Below are 16,577 nucleotides of genomic sequence, written 5' to 3'. Positions count from 1 at the left end.
GTGCCTTCGCAACTTCCCTTTTAAATCCGTCTGTGTGTGTGTGTGTGTGTTGTGTTGTTTTTCTCTCTAGGGTATTGCTGAGGGGCATTTTCTATGTTTGGTCCCAGCCTGTCAAAACGCACAGAAGTAAGAAGAGGAGATCCAGAGAAAACCTTCCCGAGTTATGTAGCACAATGGAAAAAGGCAGCTATCTCTAAACTTTGTGTATCACATTTTACATGTCATGTAACGTTAAGCATAATCCTGTGAAATCAAGTGTATTTTAAATCATGAGAAATAAAGGTCTATGTCACACTCTACTCGTTTGGTGGGAAGATGATGTTGCTAGAATGATTACTGGCTAGATAGGACATGGATGGATGGATGGATAGATGGATGGATGGATGGATGGATGGATGGATGGATGGATGGATGGATGGATGGATGGATTCTAGGTTCACTAAGATCCAAGTGATTATTTTAGTGTCAAGAATAACCTTTTTTATACAAATTTCTCTATTATTAGTCAACTTGAAGATAAATGATGAAAACCATCTGAAATTCATGAATTCTTTACTGCTAATTACTGTATTTGATACTCTGTATTGGGACTCAACTCATACAGGCAGCTAACAGGTGACTGTAAACAGTGAAGCACCAACACTCTGCACGTGATGTGTAAAGTGTTTGTAGCCATGTAAGTTGCACGCCGTCTGTCCATCATAGATTGAAATATCTCAGCACCTTGGATGACATCCAGATATTGATGCCTTTAGGGTAAATCCATTAAAGGCCAAACACAGCACCAGCAAAACTAATTATTATTAGGCATTAGTCTCGACTGCACTGCTAAACAGCAACATGTTGATTATTTAGCTCAAAGCAGAGCCAATGCCGCAGCACAGTGTCAGAGCCACTTGTTTGGTTTTAATTAAGTCTTCTACAAGAACTCCCTTTGTAGTGATCATGTGTGACCTAATAACAATAAGCAGAGACAGTGAAGTATTTAAAAACTGTGAGGTGTAATATGTTAATGTGGGTAACAATAACATAGTAAATGAATCTGTCTTTGTCCATCTCTTGAGTCTCTTCTTGCTGAACTCCGCTTTCCAGAGGTTTTCTGGTTCACAGGAGAAGTAAAGCATCTCGAGTCCCCTCTGCCATCAATGCCCCTCTGACAGTGGATGGTTATTGAATAACAGACAGTTTATGAGGCAGCAATAATGAAGTGTGTACAGAAAGGGAATAAAGTGTGGACCAACAATGGGCAGTTTGTTCTGTGTCCTTCAAATGTGAGACATTTCTGAACAAGAGAGGCCCTTTATCTGAGGGATTTCGCAAGGTGGAATTAGTTTTTATACCAAAACAAAGGCCTGTGTTTTCTTTCATCTTCTTTTTATTTTAGCTGCGAGCAGCATTACTGACCTACTAAATAATACCTGGTATTTAATCTGTGCAGCTCCTAGTGTGACTACATGGATATAAGATGAAGTAAGCAAGGGCAAGTAAATAAAAAGAGCGACTATGCTGTTACGTACATCCAGGTCATGCAGGAATAAATCCATCTCAAATATGCACTTTGGTTGAAAGACATTGGTGCTTTGCTAAAATTTAAATGCAAAATTTTCATTTCATTTGAAAACAAGTCATTTTACTATTTCCCTACAAAAACACCCTTGCTATTTCTTTTCCTTTTGTGCATTTCTTGTGCTTCTAACTGTGGACACACATCAGCATATCGGCTATTTATTAGAACGTCAGGATCTGTCACCAAAGCAGGCCGCCTCCGTTATCAATCCCATATACCGTCTCACTTTTTTTTTTACTGATAAAAACAATGGATAACAAAACGACTGTCTTCGTGCCAGCTGTAATAAATATGTCTCTGTAAGAGGCAGCCAGCCCGTGTAAGTCTTAATACAACACAAAACCCTGGAACAATAGAAAAGTACAAGAGATTATTGTGACCTTGATTTTGATGCACAGGAATCAGCTACAAAGGTTTCTACATGATTATTCTCAATATCTCTAATGCTTACAGTCATTTAAACCTCACTTTTAAGATTGTTTGATTTTAGAATAGATTAACCTTACTTAGACATTTGACACAATTTCAGTACAAATTAGTGTATTTTATATTAAAAAAAAAAAATCACAGCTTGAAAGATTAAAAAAAACAAAAAAAAAAACAAGATTATTACAACAGGCTATCAGTGGCCTTTCAGTGAGCCAATATTATCACCTTATGTTTTCCTCCATCATGACGAATAAGTATAAAATCTTAAAGTTACACTTTACTTATAAATTCTATATACTTGATATGTACAAATTCATAACATTACAAATAATTGCTGCCTAATCAAGGGACTGTCAATCAGGCATCAGAGATATTAATGAGTCAGTATGTCGGTAGTTGTGCTAAAAATCCTCCTTGTTTTTTCTTTTCCCATCTTTGGTTACTCAAACTGTCCCCACATGACTGAGACCAAACAGCAACAGAGTTTTTCTATAAAACTGATTCTTTACTAAACAAATACAAATTACAGATGAAACATTGCATAATATTCTTAAAATGCAGAAAGATTTCAACAGAATTAATACATGAGAGCAGGCTATGAGGATAGCTGCTATTAGAAAGGATATGTTATCTTGAACTAACAGTAATACCACCTACTTATAAAAATAAAAGAATGATTGCAAAGAGAAAAAAGTATAAAGGTGCATCTTTGCTCAGGCCTCCAGTCAGTCTGCGATCAGGAAGGCACAGGGTACAACGAACATCCAGGCCGTCTGTCCCGTTGTCTCATCACCTGAATAGTCTGTTCCAGAAGGATACGAAGGTGGTGGAGTTAAAGGCACCAATGAATATGAGCAGCAGAAGGTAGAGGCTCATCATCACAGCAAAATGGTGTCGGAGGAACCAGGAGCTGCTGCGTGAATGTCTGAAGAGGAAAAACACAAGGAAAGCCAGGTTTTAGTCCTGCAGAACAAAGTGCTGACCGGACCAACACACCCATTTACTTTTTGTGGAACAAATTACAGAAAAACAACAGGTCTGTGTTTCTGTAGAACTATAGATTAGATTACATGAGATTCATTGTACAGAGCATACAGCAAAATTCGGGACTATAATGAGTAGTCATATGATGAATCTGATTTTTTGGAAACTATGAAAACGATCAAATGATCATTTAAGCAAGAAATGGCAAATGCTTTTTAGTTTCCAGCTTCAGAAATATGAGTATTTAACATTTTTCTTTGTCTTATTTGATGCAAAACTGAATCAATTGTATTTATCGGTCAGATAAAACACCTGAGGATGTGGGAAATTTTAACATGATTTCCTAATAATTGGAAAATCAAGAAAATAATCAGCAGATTAACAGATAATAACTTTAATTGAGCCACCAGCTCTCTGAGCACCTGCCAGGCCTGGACATTAGGATGTTAACAGAGCTGTTTAAGTTGACTAAATCTAATGAAATGATCAAATCTCATGATGAGTTATCTTAAGAGGTGTGACTGATGTAGATGTTGCTATACAGCTACATACTGTATATATGGCTAACATAGACAGGAAGTCATTGTAGCAAACATGAACTCTTCTTGGGTCTCATTCATGAAACGTGAGCAGCACGGATTTGTGTGTAAACCCTGAGCAGCGCAAATTTACGTGGATTTCCACATTCATCAATCTTTTAGTAGTGCTGATTTTTTCGTAGCTACTCACAAAATCTACACCTGCTCCGGACTGTGTGTAGTGCTTGTGTAAATGTAGGAATGCACAGAAATACTGCTTGTCACTGTTGAAAATTAAAATTTTAATCCATATTACTCTCTCTCGTGTTCAAAATACGCCGACGCCTTTGAAACACGTAATTTAAACATGACAAACAATTAGAAATATTTGGAGAGAGAGTCGTTTTAGGGATCGGACACGCACAAACACGTCAAGGCTCCATCTTATGATGATAATAATCTGATATAAAACCGGAAAAAACTTTTTTGTGTTGCTACAGTATACGCTCGGTGGGCGCACACTTCACCCTGCGCAGCAGCGCAGTCAGCACCGGTTTGGATGGAGCTGTGACAGACGGCTGGTGCTTCTGTAACAATATAACCTGCCTATATAACTTCATGTGTTGATACAACCATGCTCCTCTACAGCTGAGGCTGTGAAGAACCTGCTGCTGGCTGCTGTAGTTCTGTAGTTGAGTTTTTTTTTTTTTTAATGTTTCATATCGAACTATTCTGGCTTTACTTCTTAAACGGTTCTTTAATAAACCAAGTATACTTAATTCACTACATCTGTTTCTTCCCTCCAGCCTTTGACCTGTCCCAGTCACACCACTACTAACAGAAGAGAATTAAATATTTTTCTGGACTCCCCTCCACCCAAAATGACTTCGATCCGCAATCTCTCTCTTTTTTTTTCTCTCTCCCTCTTTCCTCGTTTGCGTCATGGCCGCAGGTGAACAGGTTGCACCTACCTCCTAATATGGTGGTCAGGATCTCCTTATATGGCTATTCATGTATGGAGATCTATGCTAATTGCTGATCACCAGGGGCGTGTTGTTAGTTTACGATGGGTTGGCATTCATGAAGTTACACACGTGTTTACGATCAAATCTGAGTTTCCCGCACCGTTCATGAATCCGGAGTAGAGTTTTAGTAGAGTGAGCTTTTATGTGCAAATCTACACACAGATTTACTCACGTTTCATGAATGAGACCCCTTGTGTTTAAATGAGACCTGTCTTACCTGGACAGGTGCCTCCTCTGAGAGTAAACAAGCAGGTACTTGACTCGCAAAAGCTGATTGTTGGTGACCACAAAGTACTTCTGTGGTACGTCCCCTCCTTCGCTGTTCTTTGCCCTTGAGCGCTGACGGTCAATGATTTCAGAATCTGGAATAGAAAATAAGTGGGTGGTTTCAATTTACAGCAAATTAAATCATAAAGGATTCACATTCTGTGTACCCAGTTAGTATGGTCACATGGTGAGGTACACACCTTTTTTCTTGACCTGGCACTTAACATCTGGGTGATCGATGACTTCACACAAGGCAACGCAGCTGAGCAGTGGACCCAGCAGGCTTTCTCTCCAGCCGCTGCTGTGTGGACTGTAGAGGACAGCCAAGCTGAGGTCACTGGTGAGGTAGGTCCCCTCTCCAAACACCGAGTTCTGCACATACAAAAACACAAGCAGCAGATCTAAGTTTCCATGTAAATCAGAAATATCCACATATTGTTAAGATGGCGGCACTGACCTTGTTGAGGTGACAGTGTAGCCCGTTGTGAATGATAGAGTGAAAGTTCTCCAGGCGGCTCCCGTGGAATGCATAGAAGACATCTCGTCCCGCTCTCATCTTTTCAAACCTGGCATTCATGTGGTCACAGTACTCCAGTTCAAAGAGGAAATCTGGCACAGGCGCAGAATTCCCTTCATTTTCTGTCAGGTTACAGAGTTTTCCATACTGGTGGAGATCAAAGAAACAAACTATGAACTAAAAAGCAGCACACACTTAAAGAAACTGTGATTTGTGTTTTTATAAATGCATTAACGTACCTCTTCTTTTTGTAATGTCTTCACAGCAAAGCTGTTTGAAGAGAGAATCCAGTGTGTGAGAGCCAGATGATGATCTCCATCTCCAGGTCGCAGTCTCACCAGCTCTCTGACACCAGGCAAAGACTTCACATCTGCCAACTAGAGGACAAAATGAACTGTTTGATTACAGTGCCATGGCAACAGGCAGGGCAGCCTGTAGTATGTTTTTCATCTCAGTGTACTGCTGTGTTGTCTCTGTCTGAAACATTATCATCAGCATTATCATCTTTGCACTCACAGTACAGATTCCTGTATTATCTTGAGTCTTCCCACAGACGATGCTATTAATATCAAGTATATACACACTAACAAATACAATGTAAATACATTTACTTTCAGTATTTCTTTATAAAATATAAGAATCATCCTCATTGCAAATACTATCATTTACAAACCCAATATACAATCTGTGTCCACTCAATCAGGTACACCTCTGTGATCTACTGTGCTTTAACAGGCCAGCTGTAGCATCCATCCATCCAAAGCTCATATTGTTCAGGGGGGATACATCCTCACAAATGTGTAAAATTCAATTATATGTTTATCATTGTGGTCACAGCTATGGGTCACAGTTAAAGGCAGTGTTTGGTTTGAAATTATCTGTACTATCAGAATATCATGCCTTTGAGCTTATCAATTCATTTAATCACTGCTGGAAGGTTTTTCTGACAGCTGTCCATTGTAAAACACTGACATCAAACTGATGCATCTTCACTGCTGGAAACACGCGAGTCATGATGGAGGAAAAAGTCCAACGCCTGGCTTCCATTTACAAAGATAACAGCTTCTTTGTACTGATGTCAATTTCAAGTAAAGGTGGAAACATCAACAATAGACACCAGCTATATGCTGAAATTATAAAAGTACACATTATGGCAGAGCAGTTGTGTTAGTCTGAGTCAGATTTACTTGAAAAAGTGAGTAAATCCAAGAAGTTGGTGCAATCACATTCAGCCTTTCCTTCCTCAGAATAATAAGAACTTTATTTTTTAAGAGTCTGACACTGGTATCTCATGACAACTGATGGTTCCTCCTTAAGACATACATCTTTGTTTTAAGTATCTGATAACTGTAAAGATCTCAAATCTGTAAAACAACTCTAATCTGTGTGTGATTGGGTAAATAAACAACAGCAACCCAGTACTGTTGCTTTCAATATTTCTCACCAATAATATGTACATTTTTTATATGATCGAAACATTTACCTGCCTACCACAACTTTTAAACCATTTGAAAGGCGATTTAACATTTCAATCTGTCTTTCTACACTGTCTTGGAGTCTCTCCCTTCACCTGTATTGACTGACACAATGCCACCTTTAACAGCACATTACTGCCACCAAGTGTATGTGTATCATGCCACCAACATACTCATGGTGCATCTGCATCCACACTAAAAAAAAGGTAAAATGTCACTGAATTTTTCTGTTTGCTTATAGTAATTTTCTGTTTGCTTAAGCAGGGATGTAGATTGTTCATAAGCGTTTAAAGGTTTCTGTATCTCATACCAGCTCCTCAAAATCCTTATTGTCACCACTCAGGTATCGGGGAGGAAAGGGTCTGAGCAAAGAGTCCCTCTTGTAGTTCTGAGCGGCAGCAACGAACAGGCTGCAGCGGAGGTCTGCTGCTACTGGGTCTCTGTGCAGACAGGAGCACACCAGCTCTCTGACCGCCTCAGGTGGGAGCGGTGGCTGCATTCCCAGCACTGCAGACAGAGGTGATAAGATAACACGAGTGAGAACAGCCAAAAAAATTAAGTTACGTGTTAACAGCACAATAAGTAACTCCTGCCAACACAGTGTGCAAACATTTTGTTTTCAAAACAACGCACCACTTATCCTCAGTACATTTCTGCACTTAATTCAAACAAAAATCAATCTAGTTGAGGTGAAGTTAATTTTAACCATTTCTATAAAACCACAATTAATGACTATTTTACGAGGAATTAATCTGCTGATGGTCTGATTTGCAAAGAAAAACTGTGCCAGTTTTGCCTAAATATTAGTTAGAAACATGAAATAACTACAATTAAAAAGCAGCAAAATGTCACGTTTTATAAGCTGGAACAATGACATGTTTTAATCTAGTTCAATCATCAATTTTGTTATTTAACCTACTGTAATGAACAGCTGTAATCTTGTCTGATGGTTGGTATTTTGATTGACCATAAAGCCTGATACTTAATAACCTCTTCACTAATTTGCTTTATGCTCAGCAATACAGGTCAGTTAAAGTTCAGCAATCTTCTCTGAAATGTAGGTGCTTTCTAAAGACACGTGAACACACTGAGACTCAGGGTTAAGTAAGATATTGAGTAGCTGAATGTGGAGTCAGCACAGGTGCAGTGTTAGCTTGTAGTAGCGCTTTGGACTGGTTAGCACAGGAGGGTCGACGTTAGCTAACATTAGCAGAGCAACAACAAGTGCAGAGCTGACCTTTCTGTCGCCGAGTAACGTTGCTCATGACAAACACATCATTGTTTGGCTACCGTGAGTACCTATAAAGGGTATTAGGAACACACCTTAGCCCTGTTTCACCTGTTAGACGGTAGTTTAGTGTAATTACTTGCCCCTACCTTCAGTCTCGCTCAACTCATAACACAGCAGGAAGAGCTAACGTTAGCTTGAACCACTGCTGCGTTCAAAGTACCCGAAAAATGTCGGGGATGTTCCGTTTTCTGGCCAATTTCGAGATCCATTAGCGAATAGAAAAGAGAGGAAGTAGATTAATACAACTATAGAGACTAAAACCAAGACAGCGTGTCAAAAACAGCAACAACAACAACAACAACAACAAAAAAGACCTTGTTTGATTCCCCCATCCTCACGCTGTCGTGTAACTACCATTGGAACGAGTACACCTGAAAGCAGCATGACGTCCACACACCTATTTACACTGAGCTGTCAGGTACACCCATAGACTTTATAATCCTCCTTTAATAATAATAATAATAATAATAATAATAATAATAATAATAATAATAATAATAATAACAAAAAGTTATAATTAGGACATAGTTTGTAATACTGTTGAACTGAAATTCAGATTTCAGCTGTTCTTGATTGAAATATATTGATTGAAAAGTAAAAAATAAAAATAGAGCATTTCCTGAAGAAATCTTTCAGCATTCACGCGAATAACAATACATGGTTAGGTAGAGAAGCTCAAAAGCATCTTGCAAGCTGGTCAGTGTACTAAATTCCTTCATTCTTTTGTTTGGCAAATGGTGTGTTGGAGAATGTTGTTCTCTTTTGATTAATTGATAAAGAATTGGGAATAGTTCATGGCTTGTTAATGAAGTCACAACAAATATCCCAATATAAAGATGAACTATGTAAGATTTTATTTTCACTTTAATTAAACAGCTTTGGATTGTGATTGTTAAATGATTTGTTATGGGGAGAAATGGTGGCTCTCTGCCTTCCACTAGTGTCTCGCTGGTTTTTCATACCATACTACACACTAGTGCATGTGGTCTGAAAGACTTTCATCTATCTTGTTAATTGCTTTTGACTGAACTTTGAATACGAATCACCTTGCACTTACATGTTTATACATCTGGCATATTCTGTCTTTTTTCTTGTGGTTTTTTTTTATGTTTTAAATGAATTATTATTAAATGCAGTAGAAGTGCCCTGTTGTAGGCTAAATAAATTTGCTTTGGTTTTCAACTTGAAAAGCATTAATAGATATGAAAAATGCCTGAAAAGGTGTTTAATCTACATGGTGTATCTTAACACTTTAAAAATGATTCATCATCTTCAGTTTACCGTATTCATCTATTTAATGTGATACAAATGTATCTATAATTGTTCATTTGACAAATGAGGTGTTGTCATCCCCAGTATTATAGGAGGAATTGGGTAATGAATTTCATTTTGTGGGATAAAACATTTTTACAAAGTCTTTTATAGGCTATGTATGTCTCATTGATGTTGACACTTGACACCATGTTCGTTGACACTTTGCAGCACCTGTATGACTGAGATAATATTTATTTTCCCCAGTGTAGGACTTTCATACATCTTTTTATAGCCTACCCTGCTCCTGCTGTGTATAACAGTGGGCTATATTTGATAGTATCAGGCGGCCAATCAGTTCAGACCTGGTTTTCAGCACTGTGACTGTGGACAGCATCAGCGAGGGGCGGGGCTTATGGAACCGATATCTCTGCCTTCTGGTTGGTCGGTTCAGACCAGCAACAAATCCCGTTTTTTTCCTGTCTCGCGGCCCTGGTCCTACCCGGGCGGGTACAATCAACGCAGGGGTATGTGCGTAAAGAAAAGACCTTACGTCACGTGACCGCCTCTTACTCCCAAAGCCATCATTTGAGGAATAACGATAGATATTTGTCTCCCAGAGCGCCAGGCCCGTGTGTTTCCTCCAGTGTCTTTAACGCAGATTAATCCATAGGATGCTCTTTAAACGAACCGAGGGATTTTAGCGACATTCTCGGACGAAGCGGGAGGTAAGACGTTTTTAATCACTGCATTTCCATTCATTACCCTTCATCTGGGGAAGCGGGAGAGGGAAATCGGTGTGACAAAATGCAATCATCTAGCTCGTAGTCTGGTTTGACCTGTTTGGCGTCCGGATGGAGAAGAAGCACCGATGCACCACCACCGTGTCGCACCGCACAGCCTGAAGGACGCTTCTCCATCGTCTGTGATCACGATGCACAGTGTCCTACTGCAGCATCACTGCCATCCGCCGACACAAATACACGTCTCAGACACTGTTAGGATCATAATGCACGAAATCCGCCGGGATCAGATGGTTTTGTTGGGGCAGAGATTGCTTCGTTTTGTGGCAGAAAGATGCCCTTCAGAGAGCTACCCAACACCCACTATCCTAAGGACTGAAATTTGGTTTACAGACATTATGGAAAGTGGTTGATTATAACCTACTGCAAGTGATAAGGGATAAACTAACAGCCCTGTGGGCTGAACTCTGTAGGCCTGTAACACGCCTATTTTGCGTCCATAGGTTATACATTTTAGATCGCGACAAGGCCACTGTTTCCTCACCGCGTGCTTTACCCAGTTAGTGGTAAGGAAAACATGTTTATTATAATCAATCATGCTTCATAATGAGTGGGAGCCCTTAGAGGCCTGGGCACCACCCTTAATCAAATCAAATGGGGATTGAGTGTATTTTCATGCAATGAAATGTGTGGATGACAAGGAGGCCCATGGAGGATTGTGGCCTGTTGCCCATAAGGAAGGCTATATGAATGAGTCAGTTTACACCTAATGAAACAGCTCTGTTGTTTGCAGATTGGTTTTCAGCAGCTGCAGCTGATATTGAAGCCCGTGTGTCTGTTTGCAAGTGGAGGAAAATACTGAGCAGTGATCATGGCAGGTAAGCATCTCTATCCATACTGCATGCATGTGATGTAGAGTCCTTTTAAAAATTTGGCTACTAAATGTCAAAATCAACCCATGTTTGAGGCTGGATTTTAATCCCCCATGCATCTGTCTTGACTTCATTTCTTTATGTATTTGGTGTGTGGGCAGCTGTGCTGATTGTGTCTTTGTATCCTAGAAAACAACTTCCCTCCCCTGCCCAGATTCATCCCCCTCAAGCCATGCTTTTACCAAGACTTCAATGAGATCCCAGACGCCCGGCGCACCATGTGCAAGAGGCTCTATTACCTCTGGATCTGTGAGTGTATCTGCACTAAAAGTTTGTGGGTTGATTTCTGGCTGTGTGACACGTACAATATTAATTGAGTTCTCGGCTGCTTCTGGTCTCTCATTGTTTTACCCTAAATATTATGAGAGTCAAACAGCAAACACTCCAGTAAAGCAGTGAGACCAGACTGACTGGTCCCACAACATGGCACAGAGCCAGATTCAACAATTTTTCCATGTTCGTTCGTATGCATTCATATGTGAAGTCACAAATTGTGTTTAGGTACAGTATGTGACATGTTTGCCATTTGCTCTGAGATTTGAGAATCAAAAGCTTCACAAATCTAAATGAAGAAAAAATTGAATATATTTAAGTAGCTACTATTTTGATAATTGATTAATCGGCTCAGGTGTTTTTTTTTAAATACTTTCTGGTTCCAACATCCCACATGTTAGGATTTTCTGCTTTTCCATAGTGTATATCAATGGAACTGAATATGTTTGGGTTTTGTTACATTGGTCAGGCAAAATACGGTAATACATTTCCACAATTTACAGAACTATTTCTATCTATGATTGTATCAAAAAAAAAACCTAGTGGTTAACAGTAGATGATAGTAATGTGTTTAATTGTAATATTCACTTGAGCATTATGGTATCTTTTTCATAGGTTCTGCCATTTGAAACAAGCAATGTAAGTCTGGTTGTAAAAGTAGATTAGTTTACAAATAACTTATTGACTAGGAATTGTGTGCTGTCTTTGCCAAATAAATTGTAGCTAGCTCCAGCTGAATTATTGTACAATGATAGAGGACTGATAGTTTTAGTGCTGAGTAGCTGAGATTCATAGTGATTCAGTCTTGCTGAATTATGAGTAATGCAGCATGTGGGCTATTTGCCGTAGAGGTTTTTGTCTTCTGTCTTCCATGTTTTTTGTTAACTTTGCTCCTCCCCTTCGATGCTGACAGTGAATGCCGCCACACTGGCTGTTAATCTGATTGGCTGTCTGGCGTGGCTGATTGGAGGAGGTGGAGCGACCAACTTTGGCATGGCCATCCTGTGGCTCATCCTCTTCACCCCCTGCTCCTACGTGTGCTGGTTCAGGCCCATCTACAAGGCCTTCAAGTAAGCTGATTACATCCCAATTATACACAACATTCGCTTCTGCTGAATCACATCATGTGTAATGTAAATTAAATATAATATTCTCTCTAAATTCTCCCTGTGCAGGACCGACAGCTCCTTCAACTTCATGGCCTTCTTCTTCGTCTTCATGGCCCAGGTGGTGATCAGTATCATCCAGACTGTTGGTATTCCAGGTTGGGGAGTGTGGTAAGATCTTTCAGAGGATAATTATTAAAACTCATTATATTCTTAAGATAAAGTGTCTTAGTGGGATGTACAGTAGGGTCAGAACAACCCTCCAGAACAGATTTGGTGCTCTATAGCAAGCCTCTGTAGCTCCACTGGCAGGATGAGCATGATGTCCATCCACTTCATCCATTTGATGCTTTTATGATGGTGAAAAGCGCTATGTAACACGTTGGTCCAAAGTTCAAGCACTTCCCTTTGTGATGTTTTTCCATCTATTTACAGATTCTACCTGTAAAGTGTCACCAGTCAGTGCATAGAACAAAGTCTTGGTGGATAAGTTGTAAATATGAAGACAGGACTATCCAAAAACCCTCAGAGAGAGCTGTTAAATCTGCTAAATATTTATATTAACAATAGATTTGATCACAGTGGAATATGAAAGGGATTGCTCTTAGTGACAGACCCACAAAAAAGCAACACATCTACAGTCACCAGTACGTACTACAGGGCATTTAAGCATCTTTTAACTTTTTTGTAGCAACTTTTACTGTTTTGGTTCCCTGTCAGTGTTCTTATCAGTGTTGCTTTTGGTCACAGCGGGCAGCTGTTTTCAGTGAAAAAGCTTGAAATATATGTAGACCAAAAAAACGACTAAAAGGACATGATCTCTCATTGCACTCTGAATATTACTATAAATACATGCTAAGATGATCTTTTCCTGCACACATACTTTGCCAAAAATGTGTCATACTAGCTTAAAGGTGATAACGTGTCAATGTTGTGTTCACAGTGCATCCCCTGCCCCATGTAAAGAAAAGATTGTTACCACTAATACTTTGTGCATTTATGCTTTGTCAGTAAGTGTGCGACAATGCTAACTTATTTTTTGTTCCCTCAGTGGCTGGCTGGCAACCATCACCTTCTTCAGCACCAATGTTGGCTCAGCTGTTGTCATGCTGATTCCCACCATCATGTTTACTGCAGTGGCTGTGCTCTCCTTCATTGCCCTCACAAAGGTGATTTATACATTCCTACTTCTTCTCAGAAAAAAAAAATTAAGCTTCTTTCCCAGAAACACAAATATGCATTTTGTAGTTTTCATTTGGTAAAAAGGCTCTGGTGTGCTGCTAGCCTGGATATATTATAGGAATTGGAAACTCAAAGATGGCACCCACTCACTTTAATGAAATTTGGTCACCAGGTACATGAGCCCAAAAAAGTTTTCTTCCTGCTCAGCTGATGTCACTGACAAACCAAACAAATATGGATGACTCACAAATATTTTAACCCCAAATCAAATGTATATGGTGTTCTGTTGTCAATGCACAGTATTTTGATTCTCACATGACCAGCTGCATGCAAGTTTATAACATAGGAATAACAACGAACAGCTATTCCACCTGACATGACATGAGTATAAGTATTGGCTAACAGCACAATACCCAGCTGGTTAATTGCTTGTAAGCACCGTTATTACAGAAAAATAATTATAAAAGAATATTTCAACTTTTTGCTAAAAGAGTCATAACAGAATAATTACACGAGTCAAAACAAGCACAATAGGTATACATACTGACTTTATCTGAGCCAAAGTTAATTTTATTTGTCACTTACAACTGCGTTGCCCTTTATAGGTTCACAACTTCTACCGTGGCAGTGGTGGCAGTCTGGGTAAGGCCCAGGAGGAGTGGGCCACCGGGGCCTGGAAGAACCCCCACGTCCAGGAGGCAGCCCAGCAGGCGGCCATGGGAGCCGCGCAGGGAGCCATGCAGCAGAACCAGAACCAGTACTCAGCAGCTCCTACCTACAACTACGACGACCCGATGTAGGACAGAGGCGGGGGCCAGTCTGCCGAGTGGGAGAGATAAAAAAGGGATCAATTAAGAACACAATTCAGAATTAGGTGCCCTTCATTATAATACTGTACAAGCTGAATTTGAACAGAACAATGTAGAGAAAAGTCATGTTTTTGTTGGAAATGTACTTTTATTGAATTCTGACACACATGGGAGTTAATCATTTTAGTGAAATCACATTTAAATCAACAGCCAGTTTTTTAAAATCTCTTATTGCTGCTCGATTTTAGCTGGTCAGTGCGTGTGGTGCTTTTCAGCGGAGACACATAATTATAGCTAAAACCAATCCCCTGAGCTTCATCAGTTTATTCAGGTTGGTTAATATGTGGTCAGCGCAGGGTGACAACTCTGCCTGTGTCACTCTATGTTTTACTGACCTTTTATGTGTTTTTAAGGTACTGTAACAGCCGTATTGTTTAATGTTTACTTTTTTTCCCCTTGAAGTTGTAAGGTCACCAAATGTTAATGCAATTAGCCCCTCACAGTTGATGTATGTAAAGAAAACTTTAAAGAACTATTTCCCATTAAAGGAATGCGTTGACATTTTGGGAAATTTGCTTTCTTGTTGAGTTTTAGATGAGAAAATCAATATCAATATCATCATAAGATAAATGTGAGGCTGGTTAGTTTGCGTTAGCATAACCGCTCCAAAGGTAACAAAATGTGCAGCTCAGACTGATAACACGTTAAGCAGTGCCGTTTAGAGGTGCTGATATTTGGAGAAAGCTAAGCTAGCTGTTTCCCACTGCTTCTAGTCTTTGTGCTAAACTAAGCTAGCAGCTGCTGGTGTAGCTCCTTATTTACTGCACAGGACACGAGAGTGGCACTGAGCCTTTCATCTAATCCTCAGCAGGAAAGCAAACAATGCCAAATTAGCAGGAGCAGTTTAACTTGGCCAAAGTCTCAACAATATAATCAGAATTTGAAAACCCTCAAAAGGAAAACTTTGCTGGAAGATAAATTGAAATATATACGCCATTTGCAAGCATTTAGCACAAAATCTACGAGGCAGGCTTTAACTTCCACATTTTGGTGACCTGATTGACCTGTTTTTTTCCTTTTTGTTTATGATGGAGATTCTGTTTAAATCAACATTTTTTACATTCTCAGGAAAGTTGTGATAGCTCGTGTTAAATTGTACCTGTAAAGCCCTTTAAGTGTCAACAACATATTGGGCTTTTGTCTCCTTTTCTCAACCCTATTTAGCCATTAGCAGTGTTTGGTTTCGTCGTTACATCCCGGTCATGTCTTGAGCTGGTTGGTTTGAGTTCAGTGAATTATTATTACATGTTAAAGTGAAGCACATGCAGTATTTAGGATTGCTGTTCTTTGGATAAAACATTCCAAATCAACATTGTACAGGTTTAAAGTGACATAAAACCAAAACACTTGAAGGTAGGACGTACAGTAAATATTAATAATCATTGTTGTAGGTGGTCACAGCATTGTATGAAGTGATGGATGTTTTCTCCCTTTGGCTAATTCTTCCACTAACCCCTACATGTAAATGCTTAAATGGCTACTTGTTTCTGAAGCTCTGGATTTCAGGCCTTAGTGTGTCATTTTGTGGCTGTTGGTGTTACTCCATGAATAGGTGTAATATGATATTTATATAAAAGAAAATAGAATATAAAATTCAAGACAACTATTTCTTTATGAGGTGAAATTGAAAGAGAGGGGAATATCTGTGTGTGGCCCTCGTAAGGCCTGATGCCTGACGTTGATTTCAGTGAAAAGATGTTTGCCTCATGTCACTTTGACTCTTCAAGATTCAATAGATGGTTCTTACAGTAATACAGTATTAGAATTGAAACAGATGTGAAGATACGTACCTGAATGCTCGTTATTTCAAAACCTGTGAGTCGTCTTGTCTGATTGTGATGATGTGGTATCAATAGGCTGTTTGTTGCTTTCCTTTTCAGTTGTTTTCTTTTTGTACCAACCTAATTTTTTCAGGTGTATTTTGGATGATGTGTGGGTGAGTGTGAAGCAGCAGTTCGATGTGTCTCTCCATGGCTGTGGGCAACAGATTTTGATTTTTTTTTTTCTTTCTTTTAATTTTTTTAAAACAAATAATAATTCTTAAAAAAAAACTTAATTCACAGTGAATCACAGTGGAGCAATACTAATGTATTAAACAGTATAGAATTATTAGGATCAAGTGGGGTCCTGTTGTGCAGGTTTCAAGTA

The 16,577-nt window shown here is 39.3% G+C and overlaps 2 protein-coding genes across 2 annotated transcripts; one reads left to right on the top strand and one right to left on the bottom strand.

Moving 5' to 3' along the window:
- Positions 1-1,581: 1,581 nt before the first annotated feature.
- Positions 1,582-8,224, bottom strand: parp16 (poly (ADP-ribose) polymerase family, member 16). The gene is made up of 7 exons (XM_083973591.1): positions 8,160-8,224; positions 7,093-7,289; positions 5,547-5,684; positions 5,248-5,454; positions 4,991-5,162; positions 4,741-4,885; positions 1,582-2,921 (listed from the first exon to the last, which is right to left on the bottom strand). Exons 2-7 carry the CDS (start codon positions 7,279-7,281, stop codon positions 2,786-2,788), a joined length of 987 nt encoding a protein of 328 aa, XP_083829717.1. The 5' UTR covers positions 7,282-7,289; positions 8,160-8,224; the 3' UTR covers positions 1,582-2,785.
- Positions 8,225-10,878: 2,654 nt separating this feature from the next.
- Positions 10,879-14,360, top strand: scamp5a (secretory carrier membrane protein 5a; the record flags this gene model as incomplete). The annotated part of the gene is made up of 6 exons (XM_083973592.1): positions 10,879-10,945; positions 11,129-11,248; positions 12,186-12,342; positions 12,448-12,549; positions 13,430-13,547; positions 14,166-14,360. The coding sequence occupies exons 1-6, from the start codon at positions 10,939-10,941 to the stop codon at positions 14,358-14,360; spliced, it is 699 nt and encodes a 232-aa protein (XP_083829718.1). The 5' UTR covers positions 10,879-10,938.
- Between the last annotated feature and the right edge of the window lie 2,217 nt (positions 14,361-16,577).

This window comes from Trachurus trachurus (assembly GCF_905171665.1).
Source record: "Trachurus trachurus genome assembly, chromosome: 6".
Taxonomy (NCBI): Eukaryota; Metazoa; Chordata; class Actinopteri; order Carangiformes; family Carangidae; genus Trachurus; species Trachurus trachurus.
This window is presented reverse-complemented; position numbering and strand designations above follow the sequence as displayed.

Excerpts from the sequence above, each read along its gene's own strand:
- parp16 (XM_083973591.1), bottom strand. The coding sequence starts at position 7,281 with ATGCAGCCACCGCTCCCACCTGAGGCGGTCAGAGAGCTGGTGTGCTCC. Across the intron at positions 5,685-7,092 it reads ATAAGGATTTTGAGGAGCTG|TTGGCAGATGTGAAGTCTTT; the intron begins GTATGAGATACA and ends TTTGTCCTCTAG. Across the intron at positions 5,455-5,546 it reads AGACATTACAAAAAGAAGAG|TATGGAAAACTCTGTAACCT; the intron begins GTACGTTAATGC and ends GATCTCCACCAG.